At 41.0% G+C, this 23,942-nt stretch overlaps 1 protein-coding gene across 1 annotated transcript in view; it reads left to right on the forward strand.

Annotated features, from left to right (window-relative positions):
• Positions 1-23,942, forward strand: part of Cubn (cubilin) — a 203,715-nt gene that overhangs the window by 73,989 nt on the left and 105,784 nt on the right. The window contains 1 exon segment of the mRNA XM_038333897.1: positions 6,047-6,203. Coding sequence (XP_038189825.1) covers positions 6,047-6,203 — 157 coding nt within the window.

A 23,942-nucleotide genomic window follows, 5' to 3' on the forward strand; every position in this document is an offset into this window, starting at 1 on the left:
AGGTAGGAAAACGTCAGTCTGTTCGTCTCCTCGTGTGGTAGACACTATTACCATTTCCATTCATTATAGTCACAAATTTTCAAAGTCACCAAACGGCATCATACAAGAACTCAAAGGAGAGACTCCTGCAAACCAAGGGTCTTGAAGAACATGGTCTTGAGTGTCAGCAAAGGGAGGGCCTGCTGTGGGCAGAGCATGTTGCACTGGGTGCTGCTCATTTAGACCCTGATGTGCAGTGATTCTGAAAGTGCCCACAAAGCAAGGGGACTTTTTCATTGGTTGGTTGGTTGGTTGGTTGGTAGTTGGTTGGTTTTGTTTAAGACAAGATCTGTCTGCTGTCCTGGAACTCACTTTATAGACAAGGCTGGCCTCAAACTCAAAGAGATCCACATATCTCTGTTTTCTAAGTACTGGGATTAAAGGCAGGTGCCCACCATGCCTGAAAGCCAGGGTACTTTAATCTCCAGGGCCAGTGAAATAACTCAGCAAGTGAAGGCACTAGCATCTACAAGGATAGCGACTTTAGTTTATCCCTAGATACCATGGTGGAAGGGGAGGACTACTTCCTCAGCAATGTCCTATGGCCGCCAGACATGCATCAACACACACATGACCCCAGAAAACACCATTCACACATATACACATTCAATAACATAATTTTTTTTTTTTAAAAAAAAAACCTATCTTAGTGGGCCAGTGGGATGGCTCAACAGGTAAAAAAGCATTAGCTGTGAATACCAGATGAGCTAAATTCAATCCCCAGAATCCACATGATGGAAAGAGAGAACAGATTTCTGAAAGCTTTTCTCTAACCTCCACATGCATGATGTTTCATTCACATACCTGCACTCATGCACATGTAACATACACAAACACACAGAAATAATAAATAAAAATTAAGAAGCATTGCTATCACAATAATTAGACTATCTCAGATGTTACAATGCCTTTAATATGTCTTCAATTCTATATCATTTGCTTTGGGGGTCTTTAATATTGAGAGGGGCCCATATAGTAACTGGAATCTGAACTCACTAACGGTCTCCATGTTTGCACCAGATTTTCATGCACACAGAGGAAGTAACCCAATAACTCAGCATGCTGAGAAGTGTAGCCTGACCAAGGGATTCCCTCCTTTCTATGTGCCCTGAGAAGGGCTGAGGTTTAGTTGTTGTTGTTGTTGGAGAGGAGGAGGTGAGGGAGACTGGAAGGAAAACCATTATACTTAAATTGTGTTTCTAAGAGAAAAGCTGACAAGACTGAACATAGAAGGCCTTTTGAGACCCGATCTCACGTTTGAAACGTGTTTGATAGCCAGGGTGACAAAGTGAGAATCATTTCAAGTAATAAAAAAAAAAAGACTTTCAGAGACACAAATTAGAGCCCACCTTCCAAGAGAGCCCAAAGCGAGAAAATCTCACCTGTAGTTTTAGTATGCTTCTAGAGAGCTCACTTAGAACTTCTCGGTGGTTCTGTGGAGTGGCTCAGGCTCTCTGAAAGCAGAAGAAATCATAGTTTTACCAGGCCCAAACCAGTGTGTTTTCTGGTCGTGGCTGTGAGTCACAGCTGGATGGTCCTGCGGTTGAACACTCTGCACTGAAAACAGAACCAAGGGCAGCAAGACACCAACCAGTTTCCATGGTGACTGGTATTTGTGTACTTTGAAAAATGACTGTTACTTTTTGTGTGGTGAGTTTACTCGGGAATGAATTGTGGAGGTGACATTAACCATCTGTGTGGATATAAACAAAAAGACCTGATTTAATTAAATGTAAATGTTAAAAGGGCATAAAACTGAAGGAATGGGGTGGTTTCTCCCCCTCTCTCTAGGTAGAAGTATTGTTGTACACTAATTAGTTCATTAATTTATCTGACATTTTATTTAAGCATTTTCAAATATGCCTGCTTGATGTTTCATTCCATTCTTCCTAGAGGATAAAGACATTTATTTCTCATTCATCAGTGTTTTCACAAAGCCATCCTTCTTGGTCACCTACTCTGCTCAGTCCCATTCACAATACACTCCTTTAAGGCCACTGGCTTCGGGCATTTAGGAATTCTTCCTTAGTGAAGAAGTTCCATTAAAGAAAAGAAAAATGAACCTCTACATCATGTAAAAGGTCATAGCTTTTAAGCTTGTTGAGCTCTGGAGAAAAACAATGCTCTATAATGTATTGGAATATATAATGACTTTATATAGAATCCAACTACGTTCCTCAGCTTGCAGCTATCCAGTGCTTACTGTAATCCACCAGGTTGAGGCTTCTTATGATCATAGAAGTGCTTACCTTAAATTTTGCAGGTTAGAGATGAAGTAATTTCAGCTTTGGCCATTAAATCACATCCAACGTTAGCTTTAAAGGAAGCTGAAAGACTTGGGTTTTTTGTCAGTATTTGGAGACAGTATATTTTTGTGTTCAGTTTCAAAGTAGACTTCCTGCAATAAAATTGATACAAATTCTGAAACTGAAATTCTGAAATTGAAGAGAAATATTCTACAAAGAGACGGTGACTCAGGAGCACTTTCAGTACAGCCTGGGAGCACTCAAAATATAGCCTGGCTTTCTTGTGCCCCTGCCTCTAGCTTGTAGAAGGTGATAGAGTCCAAGACTTGAGGTGATGGTCTTTGGCTCTTGTTTCTTCTTTTCTAATTTTTCTATTATGTTTGTTCTTTCTCTCTCTCTCTCTCTCTCTCTCTCTCTCTCTCTCTCTCTCTCTCTCTCTCTCTCTCTCTTCTTTCTCTCCCTCTCTCTCCCTCTCTCCCTCCTCCCTCTTTTTCTTTCTTTCACTCTCCCTCCTTCATCTGGTTTCTGTCACTATGTAGTGTCCTTAGAGTTTCTATTACTGAAGTAAACACCATGTCCAAAAGCAACTTGGAGAGGAAAGGGTAATTTCAAACGTGCAATTCCATATCACAGTTCATCACTGAGGGAAGTCAAGGCAAGAACATGGAGGCAAGAACTGGAAGCAACGGCCATGAGGAAATGCTGCTTACTGGCTTGCTTGCTCTTCATGGCTTACTCAGCTTGCTGTTTTAGAGCACTCAGGACCACCAGCCCATGGGTTGTAAGCTACTCCTCCCACATCATTAATCAAGAAAACGCTCCCTCCCTAGGCTTATCAAGAAGTCAGTTTGGTGAGGGTGTTTTCTTAACTGAGGGTCTATCTTCCCAAATGACTCTAGGCTGTGAAAAGCAAACATAAAACTAACCAGAACATGTAGTATGCTAGAAACCTGGTAAGAAATCTAAGATTTTAAAGTAAGAGTATTTACAGAAAAGAAATAAGGAAGGTAAAGTAATAGATCTGAGAAATGACTACTATCTCATTCGTTTGCTTAAAAATCATGGACTTAGTACCAAGTGGTGAATGGCGTATTGGACTCTGCTTCCCATTTTTCATCTCTGCCGACCTTCCCCACATCTCACAACCATGAGAAACAACTTGTTGGGAGTTTGATGAGGCAGGCCAACATTCAGAAATCGGGATTTCTTGTGAGCCAGAACAAGAGAGCACCTAGGTCCCCACTCTGCAAAATGACTACAAAGTGATTCAAACCCTTGACTGCACAAAATTATTAGACTGATATTTGCAATTTTATGATTCAAATTCTTATCTAACTATACAAAAGTAGTAGTACAGATTCAGTCCTTAAAGTAAACACACTGGTGGCAAAAATCAAAGTGTCCATTCACTGGCTCTGTACTGGAACCGGGCCCTCATAATGCTGTGCATTTAACAATAGGGAAAAAAATCAGGGATGGCCTGTTCTCTAAATGCTCTGCTTTTAAAAATGAGGGAAAGGAAATAAGGGAGAGCCTGTTCCCTAAGGAAACTCACAGTCAGTAGGGGTAAGAGGATGCTGTGCCCATTGCTAGAAAGGGAGAATATGTAGCTGCCTGCATAGAAAGAGAAGCAAAGAGCTAAGATTTCACTAGGCATGGTGGCTCACCCCTGTAAAACTACCATATAAGAACTGGAGGCAGGTGCATTGCTGCATTTAAGCCATCCTAGGTTACATAGTGAATTTCCAGCCTTCCTGGGTTGCACAGTGAGACCTTGTCTCCAAACAACCTGAAACAAAAACCCAAAGGAATGGTTCATCCAGAGGTGGAAAAGAGTTATATCTAATTATTGAAATTGTGAAGGTTCCATCAAAGTACTTTGTAAAATTTTTCTATAATGTTTTCATGGCTGAGTCAATGTATTTAAGAGACACATATCACATTTAGTTAATAAAAGTAACTTCACCAGTTTGAAAGGCATTGAGTCCATATTATACATGTACTCGAAGGCATGCCAAATGCATATCCACTAAAAATAAGTAACCAGGGAAGGCTGAAGATATAGCTCAGTGATAGAGTGCTTGACAGCACACGAAAGAGGTCAGTCCTCACAGGGAAAAATAGCCTGAGAGGAGAATGAGAACAATCAGAGACCAGACACAGCAGCCTTTAATCCCAGGACTCCGGATGCAGATGCAGGTGGATCTCTGAGTGCAAGGCCAGCCTGAGTTCCAGGACAGCCAGGGATAAATAGAGAAACTCCCCCCCCCCCCGCAAAAATAAGAATAATCATGTAAGTCCATGTACATATTTTTAGATATGTTCCATTTTGTTATCATTCTAAGGATAACTGAAACAAAGTGATTAATGTGGACTTCAAAGGGATGAAGAAGAAATCTAATGGCTTCCAAATGAGGACGGCTTTCTTTTTCCTATGTGAAAGGAGAAAAAAATGGTTTTTTTTTATTTTAAATTGGATATTTAACTATCTCTCTATTATGTTTTTAAAATGAGATATCAAAAGAGCTGTAGAAATATGTCCATGGAATAATGGGCAATGACCCCAGCAGAAAACCTCCCAGGGAGGAAATGCAAATGCTCATTAGACATGCAGTGAGGAAACCCAGAAGGCTCTAGTCTGTAGTACTCAGCCTAACACAAATGACAATTACTGCAAAGGCACATTTTTTCATTCTTAGCATTAGCATTTCCAATTTTATGTTCTTGTGGGTTTTGTGTGTGTGTGTGCATGTATTCTGTGTGTGTGTTTGCATTTTTCATACACTTTCCATTTTCCCCATTTGTTTGTTTTATTATGGTTTACTTGTTTAAAGTGGGCCTCTTTATTTTCTAAAGAAAGAGAGAGAGAAAGCTTGGAGTTGGATGGGTGGGAAAGGGAAGGTGGGGAAGACGAGGGAGGAGATGACGAGGGAAAGCAGTGATCAGAATATATTGTATGAAAAAGTTATTTTTAAGATAAAAATAGAATATTTAGAAAGCAAAAATAAATGAAAATGATAGTAGTCAAATTTAACAAACTTTCATAGAAAGAAATGTGTCTATAAAGTGCTAATATGATTTTAGTTTGGTACAAACTTTCTGCTAAGGAATTTAATAATATTATAAAACAACAAAAAGTGTGCTTTTTGGAATCTTTATTAGAAATTTTAGCAGAAATCTTTAAAGTATCAGATTTATATACTGACAAAATCTAAAGTCATTGTCAATAAATGACAAAATTGCAATAAAAACAGTGCATCACTGGCATGCTTTGTTGCTGCTGAAAGTGCTCACTTGGTGCTGGAGTGGAGTCCAGTTGGTATAGAGCTTGCCTGGCATGCACAAAGCCCTAGGTTTGATTCCAGCACAGCAGAAATCTAGTTCGGTTCTACACACTTGCCCTCCCAGAGAGACATTGTCAGGAGAATGAGAATGTTTGGCGACATAGCTAGTTCAAGGTCATCCTAGTTCTCTATTCTGGATTTTAATTTGGGCTTGGCAGGTTAAAATAAAACCAAAATTTGTAGTCTAATTTTCACATCTACTGGATTTAGTAATCTAATCCTTCTCTGAAACAGTCTATATGCAATTACTTGTAAATCTTGTAATATCCCATGAGAGTAGACATACCTTTAACTTTTAAACCAGTGTGCATCTATGTAGCTAAGCTAGCCCTCCTTGAAAGCAAACAAAGAAACAAAGAGAACAACAAAAAAATATGTGCAGTGTTTTTACTTTGTGAACTTTCTCTTTAATTTCAGCTTTATGATGGACCCCAAAGGATAGGACGCTACTGTGGAGCAGATATCCCCCCACCAGGGGCCACCACAGGCTCCAAGCTTCATGTACTCTTCTACACAGATGGGCTAGATACGGACGAGGATTTAAGAGGATTTAAGATGCAGTGGTTCATTCATGGTAAGTCCTGTGTTGATACTGGTTGTATTAATAATTGTTATTTAGTCAATTCTATCCATGAATACAGTAGCATCAATAAATAATAAATACAAAGTAGTAACTAGAGCTATGCTTAAGATAACTGACTGAGACATTTGTGGAATTTGGGGAGTTAAATTTTGCTAGTGCTCTGAGAGAGAAGAAATGTTAACAATGTAGATTGGCATGGGAAAATTGTCTCTAATCTGTCAATCGTGTCTAAAATAAAACACTGATTGGCCAGGCAGGAGGTAAAGGTAGGAAAACCAGACAGGAAGTAGAAATGATGTAATGAGAACAGGAGAATTCTGGGAAGGAGGAAGTTGATTTCTCCCACTCCTGCCCAGACCACCGAAGCAGCAGGACGTGATCTGCAACCACTGAAAAAAGGTAATGAGCCACATGGCTAACATAGATCAGAAAAATGGGTTAATTAAGATGTGAAAGTTGCCAGTGAGAGGTTAGAGCTAATGGGCCAATCAGCTTTATAACTTTAGAGACCTATATGTGATTTTCTTTGGGGTTAAACAGTTGTGGGGTACCAAGCAGAACAGAAACACAAACAAACAGGCCCGTTCATTGTTACAGTAGATAACTGCTTGAGCAGGTGGTGTGATCCTCTGCCTTAGAACAGAAATGCCACAGAGTGGCGTGGGAGTCTCCCAGGTGCAGGAGCCCAGAAAGAGACGTGAGGCTCATTGTCAGAAAGAAAATGATCAGGACATTATAAAGAATAGGAGTCAGAAAGGTCAGCGAAAGGGGAAAGAAAGGGCTGGGATGAGAGGAACAGCCGATAATTGGAGCTGGATACAAGAGTCCAGGTTTATGTCTTGTGTCTACTAAATGGAGTGGGGACACACTGAAACCCAACTGCAAACAAGTAGTCGAGGAAGCAGGTGGAGATAATTACTTCTCTAAAAGTCATTATTAACACGAGACGTGAGACTTCAAAATTGATCTTCTGTGTGTCACTCTCCAGGGGGATGGCCCCAGACCACTCCTGTGTGTCAGTCTATGGGGGATGGCCCCAGACCAATGGCTTTTCAAAGTAGTAGCACAAGGAATTTTTCAGAAGTACAAATTCTTAGGACCCCTGTGCTAGACCTACTGATCAGATCAGACACTTGAAAGTAGATCCAGAACAGTATCTTAGTTGATCTTCCTTGTGATTAAGGTTTAAGAGATATTGTGCTAGGTTAGTCCAACTTCAAAAGAGCATCATATAGTAGTTCTCAACTAGACCACAGTATTAGAACTCACGGCGAATTTCAGTAAATCAAAGAGAGGTAGAATTGCAATGTTATACCAGAAATCTAGTGGAAGCCTAAACTGTAATCCTGTTAAAATCAGTGGAAAGAGCTGGTGAGTTGTCTCAGTTGGTAAGGAGCTTGTCTCACAAGTTAAATCTAGTTGAACCCTGAACCCAAGCCAAGCACAATAGCAAGCTCTTCTAATCCCAGTAATGGAAAGATGGGAGGTGAGGATGAGCAGAACCCTGGAGCTCACTGACCAGCTGGCCTAGCCTACTCGGCAGAGTTCCGGATCAATGAGAGACCTTGTCTCAAACAAAAGGTGGGAAGACTCTGAGGACCAGAACTCTCCATTGTACTCGGACTTCTTCCTGCACGGACACACAGTACACATCCCTGGCATAAGCATGCACATGTAAATGCACACAGAAACAAATAGAGAGACACACACAGATGAAGAGAGAGGAAAGGGAATATGAATCAGAGGTACTTGAGCAAGTACCTGAGTGTTTGAGACTTGAAATTTATTGGTGTCACAACCCACCCATATAAATCTCAGAGCTGCCATACAGAAGTCCCCAATTGTAGAACCCTTAAGTATCAGGATAAGACTCTTTCCATATATGATGAAATTATATCCCAATGAACCCACTATAAACTGATTGACTTAATAAAAGGATTTAGCTGATTACTCTCCTCAGTATCGTCTGTCTCCAGTGTTCTGCTGTTCAGCAATATTGTAATTCTGAGTAATCTAGAGATGGACTGAAAAAACAAACCAGGCAGGAGAGTCTTGAAAATTTCTCAGATTGTTGGGTTCTGGGGTAATCTTGAGAGCAGGGTATGCCAGGTATGTATATCCACAAAACAATTAGGGCTTTCCTTGTGGTTGTATCTAGCTTTACAATGCTGTGGGGTCAACACCAGGGCCTCAAATGTGCTAGGCAAGTACTCTCCTGGTGACCTATAGCCTCAGCCCTCACTGGGGATCTTGTAAATATAGAGGAGTAGGCAGACCAACTGGAGTTTCCAAGGCCCTCTCTACAGAATGTAATGTTACTATTCAGTGTAACTCGCTTTTAGGAGCGAGGCAAAACCGGCACTGAACTCGGTGAAATAAAATGGTAGAAAGACAGTCTTCCCAGAATCCGGAAAATCCTTCTACGATGCTCAAGCCACACAGTGTCATAACCAGGTTCAAACAGCACCAGGATGGTAGCAAGAGTCCGAAGGAGATGACTTTCTGCTTCAAAGCTCTAAAGGGCAGAATGCTCCCCTGGGCACATAAGAGTACAGTTCAGGGAGTGACTTGGGAATGTGGTCCTCAGTCCTAGGTACACATAGGAATTGCTTAGAAGTGTAAACTCCCGTCTGAGTTCCAAATCCTGAGAGATAGGATTCAACTGGTCAGTGTTTGCCTTTTGCTGCCTTTCAATCTCTTCCTAAGTGATGCAGCCTTGCACTCCGGATGGAAGAATGAAGAAAAGAAGGCAGTGCTTTTGCTAACTGATCTCATTACTCAGGAGACTGCTTACCCTCCCCTCCAGGCGCTAGCCACACTGGCCACCCTAAAGAGTTTGATGGGTTTGTCATTACTGGCTGCTCCCAGCTTACTGTATCATTGGGTTCTTCTAGCCAACATGCCAAGTCCTCTGCTGAAAGCGCTACGTTTTTTTTTGAGCCAAGATTTTTCTTTCATTTCTATTTGGAATCTGTCTTCTTTTAAGAGAGTCAAAGACACCCTCTGTCTTTTCTCTTTTCCTGTTTACTATTGCAAAATTTTTCCCCACTTGCCGAAAATTTGCTAAACTCAGAGCCAGAGTTATGCAACAGTATGTTAGTAGTTAGGACCAAAACTGAAAAAAAAAAATTAACTCTGTACTGCCTACTATATATAAATGGTACTTGGCAATAATCTTCTGGAAGGAGATTGTCAACAGTTTAATAAAAATTAATTGATGTCACATGTTAGCATTATGGCATACTTGTATATATTATGTTCTATGCTTGAACCATATAACTTGCCATGGCTTGGGAAGAAGCGTCAGCAGGGTAAGGCAGGCAGAAGGCCTTCACCGGGAGTGGCAATCTGATTATCCCTTAGAGAAAACCTGAAGACAAAAATTATAAACTGTCATTCTTCTGTTTATTAAAGTTATGGGGATTGAGGGAATGCTTTTGTACCAGATGCCATGCTATGACTAGGGACACAGATCTGTGTGCTTACACCAAAACGGTTCAATTCCCACAGTCATTGCAATAAAGGAAGGACATTAAACATGCAAATGAATATGCACAATTAAGCCTGATAAGGGCTGAGGGATCACACACACACACACACACAAAAAGATGCGATGGTATTGGGCCAGGCAGGCAGGCAGGCAGGCAGACAGGAAAGTCTTCTCTGAACTAAAACCTGAAAAATAAGCAGGTGGGATCTGCCAAATCAAGGAAAAGAAAGGAATGACCCAGTGATGTAAGGATGTAGGAGGAACAAGACAGACGGCACTGACAAGTCACACGTGGTTAGAATCAGGGTCAAAGGGTGAAGCAGTAGAGAGGGCTAGAAACTTAAGCAGTGGCTATCACAAGCTGGCCCCATAAGGCACAAACTCTACGGTGTCTTCCAACATGCAAATCCTTTATTCTTAATTAAAATAGATCTAGAGTTGGATCCTCAAGGATGGCGAAGCATGACAAATTGACTTAAAACAAGGGTACAATACAAAATTTAAACTAAGCAGAGTCATGCATCACCAAACAACAGGGGCGTGTTTCAAGCCCTACAGTGCTAGCCCATCTCATCATGACGAGCGTCTTGGTCACCTGGTGGCACAATCTATGGGGCTACCCAGGTGTGCGCTGCCCATCCTTGACTGAAATTCATTCTGCAGCACATGACTCTCCGTCTTCGCAAATGCAAGTGTGCACAAAAACCACAATCAGCAGACAAAAACCAAAGGCAAGTCTCTGCATTGTCCCTCTGGGCCTGTGCTCAGAGTCAGTGGAGGCTTCAAGATCCCTAGCTTGACCTGGCCCTGACCATCTCTTTGTCACCTGGCCAGGATGGGTGAAGTTAAAGCTCTCTCCTCTTTTTATCAGAACCAAATCGCACAAAGCCCTTTCCCCACTGGCTCTCTTCCAGACTCTTCTAAAAGAGCTCAGCAAATGCTTGCAGAGCCCGGAATTGACAGTGACATCATTTCCTCAGCACTGTGGCTCAGGAACCCCTACACACTTCATTCATTTTGCTCAGTAATAAATAAATCCGTTTACCCAGTATGCCTTTTGGTCAACAGCACAAATCTTCTATTTACTTTAAGAAAATGGATCTACAAGCGCGCCTTCTCTGTGGGTGCATTTGGAAAGTGGCTCTGTCGAGGCAAGATAAAGCCCCCACTGCAGTGCCTTTATGCAGATCTTCAAAGAAAATCCCACCCTAAAAAGAAAGAAATGGCCGCGACCGCCCTGCCTGGCTAATCGGTTCACAGAATTCAGCATTGACAGCATTGTTCAGAAACTGAATTCCACCCTGGGAGCCTCGGTCTGGGCTGCTGAAGGGTGTATAGAACTTTCCATAAGTTGTATGAATAGGAGCTCCCAGCCAGCTGCACACACCCCGCCCCTCAGCGCTTCCCCGTGCTCCGGAGGCCTCCCCTCCCTTGGCAGTGGAGCCCAGCATACAAACAAGGTCAAGGAGCTTTGTGAATGACATTTGCAAAGGCAGCAGACACTTCAGCTAGGGAACCAGCAGGGGAAGAGCTAAAAGGCCTGTGAGCAGGAGGTGATGTCACCATGGACTTTCATAAAGGAAAGCGTGGCCTTTTCTGTGGGGAGACAGATGACATCATCCTCTCAGATGGGGGCCTCTCCATTCTGTCTTCTTTTTAGTTGTTAATGAGATTTCTGGGGTCCTAGAGTTTTCAGAATTTGGTTTGGGAGAAGATTTTAAAACATTTTCAGGACCCTCTGAGAGTGACTGGGTTTGAAAGACAGTGCCTCGCTGGGTAACTGGACTTTCAGCCCCGAGCCAAGGGCTTCTCAAAAGTCACTGTGGTGAAGCTAGCCAGGAAGCCCCACGGGGTCAGCCGTGCTTCTTTTCAGCCCTCATTCCCACTCTTGGTCATGGACGACTGTGGGTCTTTCAGGGAAATTCCTTCTAATTGGACATTTTTATTTGTTCTGTGACTTAGAACTATGAGCTTGGGTCTCTGGGAGTACTCGAGTTTTAGCTGTTATGATTCTGTTATTATTTTTCTTACAAACATGGATGCTGGGGGTCAGTTTCTTAGAGTGAATTAGCTGGGCTCTGTAGGTAGATGCAGAGGGGTAGCACACAGAATCTATGATCCCTGTTTTAAAAGAACAAAAAAGTCTTATTCTTTGAAATATATTGCTGGGCAATGGTGGCACACACCTTTGATCGAAGCACTTGGGAGGCATAGACAGGTAGAGCTCTGTGAGTTCAAAGTCAGCCTGGTCTACCGAGAGAGTTTCAGGACAGGCTCTAAAGCTACAGGGAAACCCTGTCTTGACAAATTATACACACACACACACACACACACACACACACACACACACCAGCACATGCAGTGCATAGAAGATATTTAGAATGTCTCAGTATTAAATGGCATGGATGACAAATTGGAAAATATCTTGAAATCCTCTATAGGGAGTCAATAAGGGTTGAGAAACACTAAGCAAAGTGTGTGACAGAAATTAAGGTAGTACTGGCTGTGCAACTGAATCTGTGAGTTCTGTGAATCGCCACAAGGCTGTGGCCTACCAGGCAAAGTTCTGACATCTGTCTCCTTTGGCAGTTACATGGTGTCTCCTTGACTCTGAATACTCTCTTTCCATATCTCTGTTTGGATTTCCTGCCTGGCTTTACTCTGCTAAGCCATTGGCTGAAGCAGCTTCTTTATCAACCAATGGTAATAAAGCATATTCACAGCATACAGAGGGGAAGCCCACATACATCACTGCTGGGGCACTATCATAATAGAACAGGGAGAAAGAACCAGAACAGAAGCTGAGGCAGCAGAATACTAGGAGGTATGTGCAAGCTGGGATAACCAGACATGATGTCAGATTATATGCTTATGAGGCTATGCAATGAAGAGAGGGTCTTAGTCCAGCGTCCCCACAGTAGATCATCCGGTGTTGTTGCCACCAATTACTATAGACAGGGAACCTTACTGGAGACTGTACGTCTGTCCAATTTGAGCATGCAGAATCCAAGATCCTTTGCAATGATTGGAAGCGATGTACCTGTCAAAGTTAGGTAAGGGTCCAAGGCAAATGATGATGCAGTAAATCGCTAATTGGTGAATAAACATGATGGTTATTGTTTTTTTTTTATGACCAAGACTTCTAAACTAAACTAAGTAGTACCATACTAGTCTTTGTCCCCAAGGTGTATATAATTCAGTAAGGAAGGAACTTTGAAAGACAGACAGACAGTTGGAAATAACATATCCTAAGAAATGGGTGATTATTGTTGTTTTTTTTAATTTTTTATGTGTATGTATGTGAAGGCCTGACTCTCCATATGGATAGACCTGGAGGCCTATGAGGAATAATCCTGCATCTCTCTTCTACCTTACTCATTGCTATAGGGTCTCTCAATCAAACCTAGAGCTCATTGGTATATCTGCCTTTGCTAGCCAACTTGCTCTGGGGATCCTGTCTCTCCCTTCAGAGGCTAGAAATACAAGCGGGCTACCGTGCCCATCTGACCTTCTCTGTGTAGGTTTCTAGGTTTCCAAAATCCAGTCCTCATCCAAGTGTTGTGACCACTGAGTCTTCTCCCCAGTTCACTACCATTGTGAAAGATGTCATGGAAGGAGATTATAGATGGAGAAATTGCAGAGATGGTGGCAGAGAGGACCTGAAAGGACTTGTGTGGACTATGTCTATTAAAAGAGAAATAATAGACTTACAAAGTAAATAGGTCAAAGGTCAAGGAGAGCTACTGATCTACTGAGTCCTTCACAGCGAAGCTGAAGGTGATACAGCTGGCCCTACAATAAGTTATAAGGCGGAACGGACACATTCACTTTCCCTGATACTTCCTTCAAAGCTATAGCTCAGATATCATGTTTACATTTTCATGTTTGAACACTGTTTTGACACCTTTTAAATGATTGCATGATTACTCTTTTGTGTCTATCTTGAGTCTTGTTTATTCATGATGTTTGCAATGAAAGTGATTTTATGAATTGTGATCAGCAGTGATCCAAATCAGCAAAACTGGCATGTGTATCATCCCCTCTGGGAGAGCCCTTCCTCCCAGGTGGTGATGGAATTGCTTTCATGGTGCCACTTCCTGCTAAGCTGTGGCAAATATAACATGACACAGAGAGATGTAAGAACACACATGCTCCTCTGTCCTTAAAGGATCCTCATTATGATGAGGGTACACGTCACTCATACACCAACTCTTCAAGCGAGTGACTGGAAAAGATGAGAGAGATGAAATCCTGTCATTGTTTTATGGTTATTGTGTGCTGAGAAATAAATTGTTTGGCTTAGAAATTTAAGAAAAAGCAAAGGAATAGCCACTGGTTGTGTTCGCATCCAAAGACAGTTGTTCAGAAACTCACTGAATTTCCCCTCAGATTTATGCATACTACACACTTAAATGTGTGTTTGTATTTTGCCCACTTTGACATTTTAGACTTCTTTGTGATACTCTAAGATAGTTTTAGCAGTGAAGATTAGAAATGAATACTGCCTTAGTATAGAACAAAGCTCAGGGTTTTGAGCATGATGCCATGGCTGATTTTTTATTTTGGCAAAGTCTCAGTTGTATCTTTGTTCAATACAAGCTCTCACTGAATAACGCTACTTTTCAAAATCTGTTTACCAAGTCAGGCAGCAGTGATTGTCTGTATTTCCAGATTTTTAGGAGACTAGCCATGAACTCACTTGAGATCATGATTTGATATCAGCAATATTAGAGCAATCTTGTCTCAAAAATAAACAACAAACAAATCTCTTTACCAATAACCCTGCTTTTGGAAAGATATACTCAAAAAAAGGTTTTCAGTTTGTTTTGCCTTTGACTCAAGGGTTTTCACTGTGAGTTCTGTGGTCAGAAGTAATGGTAAACACGTGTGGATCTTCACAATGCATGGGAAAGCTAAACCCTGACATTTTTCACTTTGCCTCCTTGACAACAGCAGTAAACACACACACACACACACACACACACACACACTGACCTTCGTCTAATCTTGGCTCTGAGTCTCTACCCAGAGCCATTAATGCCTTATACCCCAGTTCCCACATTGCTACTGTTTGAAAACATCTGAGCTCTATTTCCATGGCTGCTCTTTCAAACCGTTATAAAATGGGAAAAAAAATAACCCTCAAACAATCATGACCTTCCAAAATCATATATTGCACAATTTAGAATATTCCTTGATTTGGGGCCAAAGGGAGAGTTTTCTCAAATATTCTATTTGTATTCTGGTTTCCTAGCAACAAATATCCCTGATAGCAATTGCACATTCTTTCCAGAAGATTCCAAGTTATTTCTTTTCAACTTCAAATACTGTAATAGACACAAATAACCAAAATAACACATGCAAGTCATTATGTTCAGTATGGAACATTAATTTTTATTCATATTTCTTAATTATTACATATCTAACAATTACTTTTATGCAAATACCACTGTGAGCTCAGCGAAATTATCACTAGTTATTTTCCTCTAATACTGTAGAAGTTAGTAAGGAATTTTATCTTCTGTATATTTGTAATTAGTGATACAAAAACAGTGTTTCTAATGCTTTTTCCTTCTCATCATATAGAGTATGATGTAGGTTTAACTACCTAAGAGTAATTTTAAGTTTATTTAGGAATTTTTAAACATTTACTTATTTATAGTATCCATTTATTTATGTGTGTAGTAAGTGTGCACACATAGTATTACGCATGTGGAGGTCAGAGGTCAATTTATGGGAGTCAGCTCTCTTTTTCCACCATATTAGTTGCCAGCAACCCTTTACCTGTGGATCCACTTCTCTGGCCAGTAAATTTATCTTACATTATTAATTACATTAAAAAATACATTGGTCTATGAAAATTGAGTTAAAATATGACTAAATGCCTACCTAGTACACCAACCTTATTGGCCTTTTAGTTATTATTACTCTTGGTGTTGTTTCTTAAAAACGGTAATTTCAATGTCCTGGGTACTTTAAGATATTATCTCGTATCTTTTTCTAATAATTCTGTTCAAGAAGCAACATTGTCTCATATTGTGGAGGAAAATGATGGAGAAAGGAACTGTGAAGAAATTAAGTAAGTAGCTCAGCCTCAGCAGTCCAGGGATTGTGAGATCAGCACAAAGAAGTGTTTGGCATCTGACATCAGAGTCTGTGCTTTAAGTAGTTGCCTGCTGTCTGAAGACAACGATTTCCCTCACACGTTTCACTGTGAAAATATAAACAAGCTCAGAGCTTGCAGTAGATAATTTTATAAGTGAATTCCACAAAAATAAGCATATTAAAAGAAATTTATAGAATCTTTCCCATGCAACCTATGTTCTAGTTTCCAGAGTTCCCCACAAAATTACACGAATCATCTTGTCTTTCAGTTCAAGTAGCAATAAAATACGGAGTCCTGTGGGGGAGGTCTTAGTGAACTGTCAGGCAAAGAACTAGTCCCAAATGGCTGATGTTTATCCACCTTTGCACACAATGCCTTTTCTTTCAGGGCATCGATAACACTCATTCTTGCTAAGCATGTGCTCTGCTTCAGTCCTGTCCCGATTCATTCCCTTAGTGCTCTGTTGGAGTCACCACACACGATTGATGGAGCTGATTGATCTGGAAGGAAACACAGGAAGATTAGCCAGTCTGTTGATCAGGGTTAGTTGCAGAAAAAGCTACAAGGAAGAGTCAGGTTGCAGTGTGAGCAACAAGAAGGGACTGGACTGGGTCAGCAGAGAGTGTGGAGTGTGGGAGGATTTTGCTGACTTAGTCGTTTTCCTCCCCATTAGAGAGGGGACTAGGTTGGCTGGCTGACTGGCTACAGTCCTGGATATAAGACCAACACAGAAGAATGTTGGACTCATCTCTTCCTGTGACCACAATCTCTGCTGTCTTCTTTCACAGCCTTTCCCCTTCTTCATGTCTGTTTCCAAGTTTCCCTCTTAGGGTACAGCCACGTTGAACTTCAGTCCACTGTCAGGCAGTGGCCTCTCCTGGACTTGACTAAGTCCATGGCTGTATCAACACCATCCACATGGCGCTGCTTGATTTTGTGCATTTTCTGCTGTGGTACAACCTCCCTATGGAGCAAAGCTTGGGAACTGGGGACAAAGTGAAAGGCAGAATTACAGAAAAGGGAGGATATGGAGCCCTGGAGGCTCCCTGAACTTCTGCCTAGAAAATGTTGTCTAAAATAATGACCTTGAAGAACTGGTGCTTTTGAATATTGTAAAATGGACGTGTGAACGTTGGACTTGCAAATGTGTGAGGTGTGATTCCTCCATCTTTGCTTGTTCCTAGGATTAGCTGTTACTAGCCTGATGCATGACTTATTTTAGAAGACATTTATTCCATTTCGTTGATTTTGTTTCCTTTGCAGATATGTCATACTGCACTTTGTTTAGAATTTTTCAATAATTTCAAAACTCTCTGAGAGTCAGAGAGAAGACAGATGTGAGACGATAGATAGAATGAGTATAACTAATGGATTGATTTATCCCAGAGAACTGTAAGTGGAGAATTTCTACTGGGAAAACATTTCAAATCTAAATAGAAATTCAAAATAGAAATAAGTAGATTGGAAGGAAAAGGGTGCAGTTCATCACAGCAAAAAGCTGATGAGACTGGATATATTTCTCTGGATTCAAATGAAAGATGTTTATCCTTTAGGCACAGGAAATTAAATTTTATATAGAGTATGACCAGCCTGGATTTATTTCTTTTGCTGATATACTAAGATGATCCAGGACATCCTAGATAGTTAGAGGTTGTTGTTGACTTAATCTTGCATACCCATGCATTGCGTAGCAGGTCCTGTCATTTTATAGCTATAGGAAGTCTTGATTTTGAATTTCTGGTATTTTTTGTTCAAGTCGTACTCTTCATGATAAGAATTGTTTTGTTTTGGTTTGGTTTTGGTTTATAGTATTAAAACTGTACAACATCACTCTTAGTATATATTTTATATGATATAGATTATAGATATAGAAAATAGATTCAATAGATTATATATAAATCAGTCAAAATCTATTATTACAAAATATGAGGTAGGAGTGAGGTTCCCATGGAAGATAAAATTTTCCAACCCTTAATGACCCTTTAGATTTTTTTAATTTTTTTTTAACTTCTTGTTTCCCCTAATGTGGTCCTGGACCCAGTGTCTGTTGCTGGCTTCCTCAATGGTAGATCTTTTCTATTTCTAACCCATCCTTGTCTAAGCATCATCTAGTATCCGAGGAGATAAATAGGAAGTGATCAGTACAAGATGAGGGAGGAGAACTCACATATCACCCTCCTTCCCATGTGACACCCAGACTGCTGCTGCCTCATGCCTGCCTGGGAGTTTGAGCAAAAGAATGAGATGTATTAACTTCATAAAGCTTTTGTAATAAAGTACCCAGGGTAGGTGACTTAAGACAACAGGAATTTGTTATTTTACTCTAGAAGAAAAGATCTAAATTCAAGGTATTGGCAAGGCCATCCCACCAAAAGGTACCCCAGGGGAAAATGCTCCTTCCTTTCCAAACTCCTGTTGTGGGCTGGAAATTCTTGGTTTTTGTGGTTTAGAGCACCTATGACCTCAACTTCTGCCTCTACCTTTGTATGGGCGCCTCCTCTTGGTGCTGGGTTCACTGTCTTTGTTCTCATAAGGCCATCAGTCATGTTAGATTTCAGCCCCACCCTAATCCTGTAACCTCTTCTTGATGCAATAACGTTGCAAAGACCTGCCTGTCACATGCTTGGGTTGCCAGTGGACATGAATCTGGGAACTGACTCTACTTACGCCAGGATGTTCTGTTCTGTGACTTGGTCTGTCTTCTTGTTTCCTCCTTGTCCTTAGGAAAATCTCACATTTTTTTTGTCTTTGAAGTCACAGGCAAAGCCAGTCTCCCAAATTTGTCAGGATTGACCCGAACTTCAGAATTTGCAGATTAATATTTTAGGGAATAATTGTGGTTAACATTTACCTGTGTGGAGGACAGCACAAGCCAGAATGATTATGGAATGAAGTAAAACAAGAGAACCAGGAAATCCTTACCTTGTCATGGTTTGGACCTTCCCTAAATTCCCTAAATGCCCAGCTTCTCACAGCTAATTCCCATGGAACCTCCTGGCCCAGAGAGGAACTCCACTCCCTAGTCTTCTGAAGTCCTCTCCAGCTTTTCCTTCTCGTCCTTTCTGGCAGTTGCTAAACTTGTTTCTTTTAAAGATAAAAGCTCTGTTCCTCACAGAACTCTCTTAATATTGTTTCTGTTGGTACCAGACATAGCCATGCATTTTTAAATTCCAGACAGAGATGAAATAAGGCTCTTGTGTTGTTGCTTTGCCTTCAAGCTTTTGTGCTTGTGTGTTTCAAATAAAATCATCTTCAGTAAAACAAACCAGAGGTGAGACAGCCAAGTATATCAGAGGTGCAAAGAGGCCTTTTGTGTAATAGGAGTAAATTGACCTGGCCGATGAGCCCATTTTAGGGTATTACAGAACAAAAGTTTGCATTTTAGACTATAAGTTATAAATTAATACACTGTTGAGTATTTTTTCTTATTTTTTATATTTTTATATTTCTCATTTTTGTGTGTTTAGCATTTATTTTTACTGTAGTTGTTGTTTTTACTATCCTCCGGCTCTCGGGCTTGGTACCACCAACTGCTGGTTTCTCAGGTGTGACCCTCGGGAACTAGAGAATAGAACGTAGGGGGTACCCTGGAAGCTGGCTTCGCAGTTCCTTTTCCTCCAACATTCGTGGGGTTTCGGCCATATTTGTTCTGCACCAGCACTCTCCTGACAAACTGATTTCTGGATTATGGTGTTAGGAAAACACCAGATGCGAGACAATGGCAATTTGAGTGATTCTGGGGCACAAGAGGATGGACTGAAACTCTGGGCTTCTGAGCATAATTGGTTTAAAGATAAAATATACCTAGGAGAACCTGACTGTAATTCTGTGCTGAAATTTAAAAATTCGTAGCTTGCTTTAGACAAAACAGAATAGTATTGGGTGAGTTATTCTGTGAAAAAAAAAACTAATTATCAAAATAAATAGATGCAGCAACAGCTTTCAGCTCTCCCTTGTTCAGAGCGCCATAGAGCAGTGTGTTTCCTGCTGATAAGGTAAACGCTTCCTTTCAGCCAATGGCAGGATTGGGAGGGAAGTAAAATCAAGTAGGTTATCAGTCACTGGTAAAGGTTTCCTAAAGCTCAGCCACTTAAACCTGGAAAAGCATGTGAGCCGCTTCCTGCCCTGTTGCTGTCCAGTCCAGCTGCTGTCTGTGACGTTGACACACAACAGGGTCAGATTTGTCCCAGAGTCGACGAACAGATGTTGCTCCGCTTCCTTTATCCAGGTTGCTGTGGAGATCCTTTGTTTAGTCAGCGGCCAGAGCGGCCATGAGGGTAGTGTCCAGCGCAGTCATCACAGCTTTGCAGTGCTGTCAGGCGGACGTGGCCAATGGGCTTAACGGACAGTACAGAACTAGAGCTGGGAGGGGGAGCTGAGAATTTTCCCTGAGTGACCCGGACTCTCAGATCCCCTCTAAAGTGAGCCTTGCACACCATCCTTGCCCACCCCGTGTTGTTAGGAATGTCAAACAAGATAATGAGCTTACTAAAAGCCTTTTGAAAACTGCACTACCGTATACACATGAACAGTTTTAAAAAAACATACAACTTAATGAGTAACGGGTTTTGTATCTTTTCTCTATTGATAGCTAAATTTTAGCCAATAATTCTGTCCTAGCCCCAAGCTTTATATTCTGTGTTCCCACGTCTAGTAAATTCTTGCTGTGAGCTAATCCAGAGCAGTTTTCCTATTCAAGACACTCTCCCAAAAGCCTTATTTTGGCTCCTTTATTAACCTATGTAATAACTCTGTGAGTTAGGGACTAATATTCAAGCAGTTGATCTGAAGACTGGGGATAATAAATTACTTATCCATGAAGTTTCCCAGTCAGAGTTGAAGCCCACATCGAGCCCATGCACTGTGTGTGAAAGTGTTCGCTCTAACATGCTACTTAAACAGTTACAAATATAGTTGTCTCTGTGAAAACCTTTGACAAACTGGGTGCAAGGAGCCCATCACTGTTTACTAAATTTGAAGCTCTGGAGAGTTCTTATTTTTTATGGTCTTGTTCTCTCATTGGTTGACATTTTTATCATTTCGTCAGATTCTCCATGTAGATCCCTGGAATCCTTTTTTAAGTCAACATTCATCTATTTTCATCAAGAATGTCTAGTTATTAAAACCTCCCTATTTTTCTTTGTATTTTGTTGTTCATTCAACCACAAACCCAGCATAACCATACAAAGGGCATTGGTAGTCTGGAGTCACTCTTATGTTATTGCCAGGTAACCGCTGGTTGTCATGAATTTTCTCATTTTCAGCATTCCCTTTCTAATCCCTTTCTGTGACTTTAAGTCTCATACCCAAAGTCACCAGTCTGACAGACTATGGCACAATCATGCATTTATTCTTGTTGGTATTAAGGCCATTTAAGGGCCGGATATAGTGAGGCCCACCCTTAATCCCAGCACTCAGAAAGGCAGACAGATCTTTATGAGACCAGCCTGGTCTACATGGTGAGTTCCAGGCAAACAAAAGGTACATAATGGGACCATATTTCAAAATAATAAAAAACAAAACACAATACCAAAAAATATAAAAAATTCTAGAGGGCCCCATTCCCAGTCTACTTACTCTAGAAACTGGCACTTCCAGAGCTTGGGCAGCCCTGGGGCCTGTGAAGCCATTCTGCTTACGTGCTAGGACTCTTGATAACCATTTTATTAAATAAATAACCCAGTGAGGAAGCCCTTCGAGAGGAGCTGGGAGCTCAGCTGGCGCATCTCTGCATGGTTACTATGTTCCATCCATCAGTCAATCAAATCTATTGTCTTAAAATCATAGTTGACTCATCTAAGCTTCGGCTTGGATCACATTTTCCTACTGTGTTCTCCAGTTGTTTCATGTTTCCTGATAAATTCCTTTGTCCATAACAGAGTATTAATACCCCGGCCCCCACGTGTCCCTGTGCACTGAGACGATGAGATCAGATCCTTGACTCCGGTGCTGCTTTGAAAAGCTAATCAATAAAGTATAAAAAACATTGAAATTAATCTTTGCAAATGAAAGAAAAAGCAATAATAGTTTAATGGTGTTTAGTCCTAAAAATGTATGTGCATAAATTTGTTTTTTAAGAGACATTAAATGTGCCTGGTTTCTGCAGCAATGCTTGCCCTCAGGCATATACCCGGGGATAACAACATTAAAAGGGCCTGGTTTCTGCAGCAATGCCTACCCTCAGGCAAATACCCAGGGATAACAACATTAAACTTGCCTGATTTCTACAACAATGCTTACCCTCAGGCACATACCCAGTGATCAGGACATTAAATGCACCTGGTTTCTGCAGCAATGCTTACCCTCGGGCACATACCCAGTGATAACGTGTTAATAAGTGAGCAACAAGTGAAGGGAAGAAACTGGAGAATGATTTTACTTTGTTTTCAATTTAGAGTAACAAAGATACAGTCACAATTCTAACATAATTATCAGAATTGTCTTTATTTTCTAGACATTTATGGTTTCAATCATAAATACTACTAAATTTCACATTTTAATTTGTATTTGACGTGAACTTTGAAGTCAGATTTATTAGAAGTAATGAGAACATGAAGAAAACACAGAATTTGACAGAATTTTCCAGCATCCGCAGTCCCTCTCATTTACCTTCCATAACCACATGTTTTCCCGATAGGATAAAACTGACAGTATTAGAATTATGATATCCAAGGACACACACACCCTCACTCACTATTGATGGGAGCATAAAATGATACACTTAAAAACAATATTTTACTCGTATTATGAAGCAAATCCTGCTTATCATAGGTCTTGAATTGTAGGAGAGGGCACCATGGATCAACAGGGCTGTAGCTGCAGCTTTCAAAACCTCACTTCACTCAAGAGTCTGATATCATCATCCCAGGGTGCAGGACGGGGCAGGGAGTTAGTATCCTGTTATGTACATGGGATTTACACGGAAATCTAAAACAGTGGAAACAGTGGGAAAACGTGATGCGGAGGCCAGATGAGTCGACTGTGATTTTAAAATAATGGATTCGATTGGCTGATGGACTGAACCTAAGTAAAGATACAGAGATGTGCTAGCTGAGCTCCTAGCTCCTTCTCTCGAAGGGCTTCCTCATTGGATTATTTATTTGATAAAAAGGTTATTTAAAAGCCTTAGTGTGTAATAAGATTGGCCTCACTCTCTTGTAATTTGGGCAAAAGCTCTATGTTTGAACATAGCACAGACCCCAGTGGTGTCCAAGCTCAGGAAGTGACAATTTCTAGAGCAAATAGGCTGTGAACGGCGCACCCTAGAGTTGAGCAGATGGTACTGAAGAATTGTACAGGCTATGCTGGTTTTAGCTTCAGGAATATTTTTAGTGTGTTTTTACAGCAGGAAAATATTTCCTAATCTATGATGACACTGATTTTTAGGCCATTCTCCACAATCTAAAAATAATATCAATATGTTTAGTTTTAAATAACTTCCTTTTTTGGTTTTTCGAGACAGGGTTTCTCTGTAGCTTTGGTGCCTATCCTGGAACTAGCTCTTGTAGAACAGTCTGGCCTCGAACTCACAGAGATCCACCTGCCTCTGCCTCCCGAGTGCAGGGATTAAAGGCATGCGTCACCACCGCCCGGCTAACTTTTTTTTTTTAATGGGATCTCCTACCCAGAAATAAAAGGAGAAACATTGTAAGACATAGGAAAGGTGTTACCTTGAGCTACAAATCTAAAGTCTGGAACAGAAGTTCCAGAGGAAGTAGCAGCAAAACGTGCGAAGCACTAGCCCTATCAGGGCTCCCTCCCTTCCTTCGTCCTTCCTTCCTTCCTTCCTTCCTTCCTTCCTTCCTTCCTTCCTTCCCTTCTTCCTGAGTCAATCTCAGATGTGACAGGCTGGACTCAAACTGGCTATGGAGCTGAGGTTAACCCTGTCCTCCCAATCCTGTCACTGCTTTCCCTGCTGGGACCGCAGACAGGCACCACCAGGCCTGGCTAGAAGCAGGTCCTTTGTAGATTTGAAATTCTGCAGTAGACTCAGGAGCCCCGCTCCTTAAATCCACTGTCTTCCTCCTAGGTCTTTTCACCTAAAGCTAATGAAAGAAATCCAGATGTGGTAGGAATAAGAACTCAACATTATTATGGAAATAAAGTAATGAGCATTTATCTTAAAAGAATAACT

The sequence above is a fragment of the Arvicola amphibius genome, chromosome 6 (assembly GCF_903992535.2).
Source record: "Arvicola amphibius chromosome 6, mArvAmp1.2, whole genome shotgun sequence".
Lineage (NCBI taxonomy): Eukaryota > Metazoa > Chordata > Mammalia > Rodentia > Cricetidae > Arvicola > Arvicola amphibius.